Source organism: Echinops telfairi, unplaced genomic scaffold (genome assembly GCF_000313985.2).
Source record: "Echinops telfairi isolate 266 unplaced genomic scaffold, ASM31398v2 ScPeMD7_7410;HRSCAF=8448, whole genome shotgun sequence".
Classification (NCBI taxonomy): Eukaryota; Metazoa; Chordata; class Mammalia; order Afrosoricida; family Tenrecidae; genus Echinops; species Echinops telfairi.
Genome location: NW_022111310.1, coordinates 27,389,031 through 27,394,372, shown reverse-complemented (window position 1 = coordinate 27,394,372; position 5,342 = coordinate 27,389,031). Strand labels below are relative to the sequence as shown.

Here is a 5,342-nt window from a genome sequence, read left to right as displayed (position 1 = left end):
AGATGAGGACCTAATGTCGGGGGTTTAAGTGGAGAGAAAATGTTTTGAGAAACGATGTACAAATGCGCTTTACACAATTGATGTGTGTGTGGATTGCGATAACAGTTGTATGAGCCCCTAATAAAATGTTTAAAAACAAACAAACTAATTGTTCTTAGATTAAGGTTTAGGATTAAGTGCAATCTCAAAATCCATTCATATATCTACAGTTTATATATGTTGCTGGTCTGCTTAAGAGATATTATTTTATTGAGGAATATTATAAATAATTCCTATAGGGTATGTGGTAATTATATCGATAGCATTGTTAATTTAGCCAGTGATTTTTAAATACTGTTGGAAAAAGGAAAATACATGTTTATAGAATAACTTTTTAGACAAAAATACATGGATTGTTGACTTGTACAGATTTAAAACCTAAGTGACTGGACTCTAATTACACACACAAAAAATGGGATTGCACTTCTTTAAAAATGATGCCATTTAAATATACCAACACAAGGCCTACATTAGAGTTAAATCAAGTTCTGATATAGGCTTGATGTCATTTTCTTATGACCCATTATGATGTAAATTTTGAAGACCTACATGTCATTTTATTATGAACCCATTATGATGAATTTAATTAGACCTGAAATCTCCTATTTCTGCAAAATTTGTATTAAATATGTATTAAGTGTCTATGGTAAACTCTAGGTCTACAATCAATGAACAAATTAAGAATAACCATGGGATGCATAGAAAAGCAATGATTATATTTAGTAATAAAATAACTATATGCAAAATTATGCATAGCAATGGAATTTCTGGCCTGTTATCATTTGTTTAGCTTTCAAAGAACAAACTCAGGACCCAAAATGCCTGGGTCTGGGTTCCAGCATCTCTTCTTCTTCTTACCTCTGTGGCAGTGAGACTCTCAGGCTCAACTATTTCCTTTGAAATACAGAGATAGTCTCCAAGCTGCTCCGTGGGAGAAAGATGAGGCTTTCTACTCCCATAAAGAGTTACAGTCTCAGAAACCCACGCAGGCAGTTCTACCCTGTCTAATGTATGTGTTAGAATCAACCTGATGGCAATGGGCGAGGGAGGGAGGGACTTAGTTAAGAGTTAGAATTGACTGTACAATAATGAACAGCAATTTTTGCTCATCTATTTAAGACTACTGAATAAGTTGCTACATGTAAACTATTAAAACATTGAATAAGGTCAACATCTAATAATTTTTATTATTCTTATAATAAGCTATTATTCTCATTTACAGAGAGTGGGGCCAAATTGAGAAAGAACACAGCTATATATCATAAAGCTGTATCTCTTCTATTCTGCTCATGCAGCAAAATATAGGACAAGTAAGAAAATATGGATGAAAACATTCCCTAGGTCAAAAGAACATCTCTACTGTGCTATGCCACAACCATCATTTATTTAAAGACTTTCTACTTCTTGCCTCCAAATTTCCCAGCTCCCTCCAGCTGATGTAGCATAGCAATATGAGTTGGATGAACCAGAGCAGTGTATTGAACTTCTTCCTCCTGGGCTTCTCTGTCAGGCCAGAGCAGCAGGGCATGTTCTTCACCCTGTTCCTGGGCATGTACCTCACCACAGTGCTTGGGAACATGCTCATCATCCTGCTCATCAGACTGGACTCTCGCCTCCACACCCCCATGTACTTCTTCCTCAGCCAGTTGGCCTTTACTGATATCACTTTCTCATCTGTTACTGTCCCGACGATGTTAATGAACATGCAGACCCAGCACCTGTCCATCTCTTATGAGGGGTGCGTTGCACAGACATATTTTTTCATACTCTTTGCTGACTTGGACAGTTTCCTTATCACTTCAATGGCCTATGATAGGTATGTGGCTATCTGTCACCCTCTCCATTATACCAGCATCATGAGTCAGAGCCTTTGTGCCATGCTAGTGGTTGGGTCCTGGGCGATTGCTTGTGTTTGTGCTCTTTTGCATACCCTCCTCCTGGCCCGGCTGTCTTTCTGTGCTGATGACACCATCCCTCACTTCTTCTGCGACCTTGCTGCCTTGCTAAAATTGTCCTGTTCAGATACATCCATCAACCAATTGACCATCTTTACTGCAGGATTGGCAGCCATCATGCTGCCATTCCTATGCATTCTGGTTTCCTATGGCCATATTGGTGCCACGATCCTTCGGGTTCCCTCGACCAAGGGCATCTGCAAAGCCTTATCCACGTGTGGGTCCCACCTCTCGGTGGTCACTCTCTATTATGGGGCAATCATTGGTCTCTATTTTCTTCCCTCATCCAGCAGCACCCATGACAAGAACATGATTGCTTCAGTGATGTACACAGTGGTCACCCCTATGTTAAACCCCTTCATTTATAGCCTAAGAAACAAGGACATGAAAGGAGCTTTGAGAAAACTCTTGAGAAAGAAAGCACATTCCTGAGAAAGAAAACATTCCAAATGATATTTAGCTTTCTTTGAAGATAGCCATATGGTCTTATTTCCTTACTCATATTTAAATAAAGATACTCAGGATATAGCTCCCTTGTCTTTCTTCCCATTGTTGTTGCTCAGAACTGCTTTGTTAACATTACCCTTTAGAGATAATAGGAACATGGGGCATGCCTTATGGGACTTTATTTACTCTTATCTCATATTATGAAATGGTGAAACATTTTGAGGATATTGTCCCACTGCTGTTTGTGGTCAACTGCTACCCTAAAAGGCTAGCAGTTTGAACCCACACAGCAGATCCACAGAAGGGCTTGGGGAACTGCTTCCATATAAGTTACAGCCAATAAAACCCTATAGAACAGCTCTGTTGTCTAACCGATGTGGTCACCTGAGTCAGAATTGACTCGATAATGGGAATTTTGTTTGGATTAGTATCATTAAATAGAAATTGTCATGCCTGCTCCTTCTCCAAATTTTAAATTCGTTGTAAAATGGGTATAGCCTTCCATACCCTCCATCTCTAAAGATTTAAAACATTTTGTGATAGCATGATCCCTCCTTTACCCAGGCACCCATGCATCCAGGGACTCTGAATCCTTGTAGAACTCTCAGGGAGAACATATTAAAATTTACTTCTTTCATAATCATTAACACACTGCTTTCTTGTCCTTCAGGAATGCAGTCCACATCTCCTTTCTCCCCAGCCACAGACAAATATTTCATGACCCAATTAAATCTCAGTGATCTCAGGCACTGAGAACTCAATATGCATTAAAATCATGGAGCAATTTAGTCCTGGACACAACCTTACTATGTGAGTTGGGAAAACAGAGACAAAGAAGGTAGGCATACCCTAAGGGCACATAGATAGTGAAAGGAAGATTTAAACTTCAGCTGTCTGATTCAGCCTAGAATGTTCAAGGGCGGTTGATACAGAGCACTGTGTAATTTTGGTGATGTGTCGAGCTGCTGACTGCAAGATCAGCAGTTTGAACCCCCCAGCCACTTTGGGGGAGAAAAAATGAGGCATTCTACTCCAATAGAGATTTACAGTTTCTGAAACCCACGGCGTTGTGCTGTGGGGTTGCTGTCAGTTGACACTGACTACATGGCAGTGAGTTCAAAGTTTGGTGTCAGTTATAAGAAATGATTAGCACAACATAGTGGTAGAGGACACGGAAATTTCCCCATAGAACATTACATTACCTGCGTTTTCACAAATCATAACTGTCTAGACACAAAGTTTTTTTTTTTTCTTGTTGCCCCCAGGTTGGCTTCACCTTTTTTCGGGCGGTTAATTTGGAGTTTTTCTTTGGGGACCCACCTTTTTTTGGCCGGCGGTTCCCCCGTTTGGTGTAAAATACAAAATGTAGATATGTATAGACCATGTCCGATCATCCATTTCTTAACTCTTGAAGCTTTCGGCCTAGATTTGGATGTAAAAAAGAGTTGAAAGCTAAAGATAAGTGAGTGTATTGTGAAGAGGTTTCTTTTGAAGAGTGCTGTGCATGAGTTCACGTCTGCCCAACAGGGAAGGGGAGTGCTTTCCTGCTCACTTCAAACTTAGGGGAGAACTTTCAGCAAGACCGTTTATAGAGTTTGAGATATATAGATATAGATGTAAATATAGATATAGATCTACTTTTATGATTTTTGGGGTGGTGGTGCAAATAGTTTTCATCCAACTAAACTAAAAGTCTGTTTCAAACCTATCTACAGTGTCATTTTCATTGGTTGTTTGTTTCTTTTTAAATAGCTTCTCTAGATTCCACTAACCTAAGAATAGGTCGAGCTACTTTTTTGTATGCTGTTGGTTTTGTAAAAACATTTTATTGTGATTTTGCTTAAAGTTTAAAGAGAAAATTGGTTTTCCATTCATCAATTCATGCACATTTTGTTTTGTGACATTGATTGCAATCGCCACAACGTAACAACACTCTCGTATTCCTCCTTGTATTTCCCATTTCCAGTCTTCCGATCCTTTCCTGACTTCTGACCTTTATTCATGGGTAAATGCTGCCCTTTCCATTTCATATCATTGGCTGTTCTAAGGAATGCATGCCTTCCTGTTAATTTTGTTTACTTTATAGGCCTATTGTTTGGCTGGTAATTGAGCCAAAGGGTTGAATTCAATTCCAGACTTGAAAGGGTCATGATCTTGGGGGTTCCACAGTAAGCTTGATTTTTTTTGTGGTTTTCAGGTTTGTTACACATTGTCCTCCCACACTATCCAGGAGGTTATAATGGGATCCCTTTTTCCGAGCAGTTGGCAGTGGTAGCGAGGCACCATCTAGTTGTTCTGGACTCAGAGTCATGGAGACTGAGGTTTGCATGGCCTATTAGTTCATTGGACAGATGGTTTCCGTGTGTCTTCAATTTTTTTCGCTCTCATTTCCTCTGGCCAGAGCCACACCAATAATTACAAGATAACCACCTGCAAGCTTTTATGACATCAGTCACTACTCACTAAAATAAGATGCAGAACATTTTATTGGTGGACTCTATTGGGCCAATTGATCTCAATGGCTCCGTAGGCTGTGATCCTTTGTCTTCAGACATAGGGACTCATTCCCTGTGCATTAGGTTATGGCTAAGTAGTTTTCATAACCTTGACTCTTGAATGGATCTATATGCAGCACAGACAAACACACATATAGAAGTCCTCTATGTCAAACCCATGTACGTACTCATGGGTGTAGTCCCAACCACCTTCCCATGCTTGTTGAGCTTGTGAATCTAGCTATGTATCCACTTGTTCATGATTACTGTTCTATTATTGCAGAATTGTGTGTATTTACCTTTTTCTTTTTTTTCATTCTCAAAACATTTGCTCTCTACTTAAGCCCCCGGCATCAGGTCCTCATTCTTTCCCCTCCCTCCCCCGTCCCCTCCCTTATGAGCCCTT

General features: G+C 39.8%; 1 protein-coding gene across 1 annotated transcript; it reads left to right on the top strand.

Annotated features, from left to right (window-relative positions):
• Positions 1 to 1,490: 1,490 nt before the first annotated feature.
• LOC101643539 (olfactory receptor 1J1-like) lies at positions 1,491 to 2,426 on the top strand. The gene has a single exon (XM_004712602.1). The coding sequence runs from the start codon at positions 1,491 to 1,493 to the stop codon at positions 2,424 to 2,426; it is 936 nt and encodes a 311-aa protein (XP_004712659.1).
• Positions 2,427 to 5,342: the final 2,916 nt, after the last annotated feature.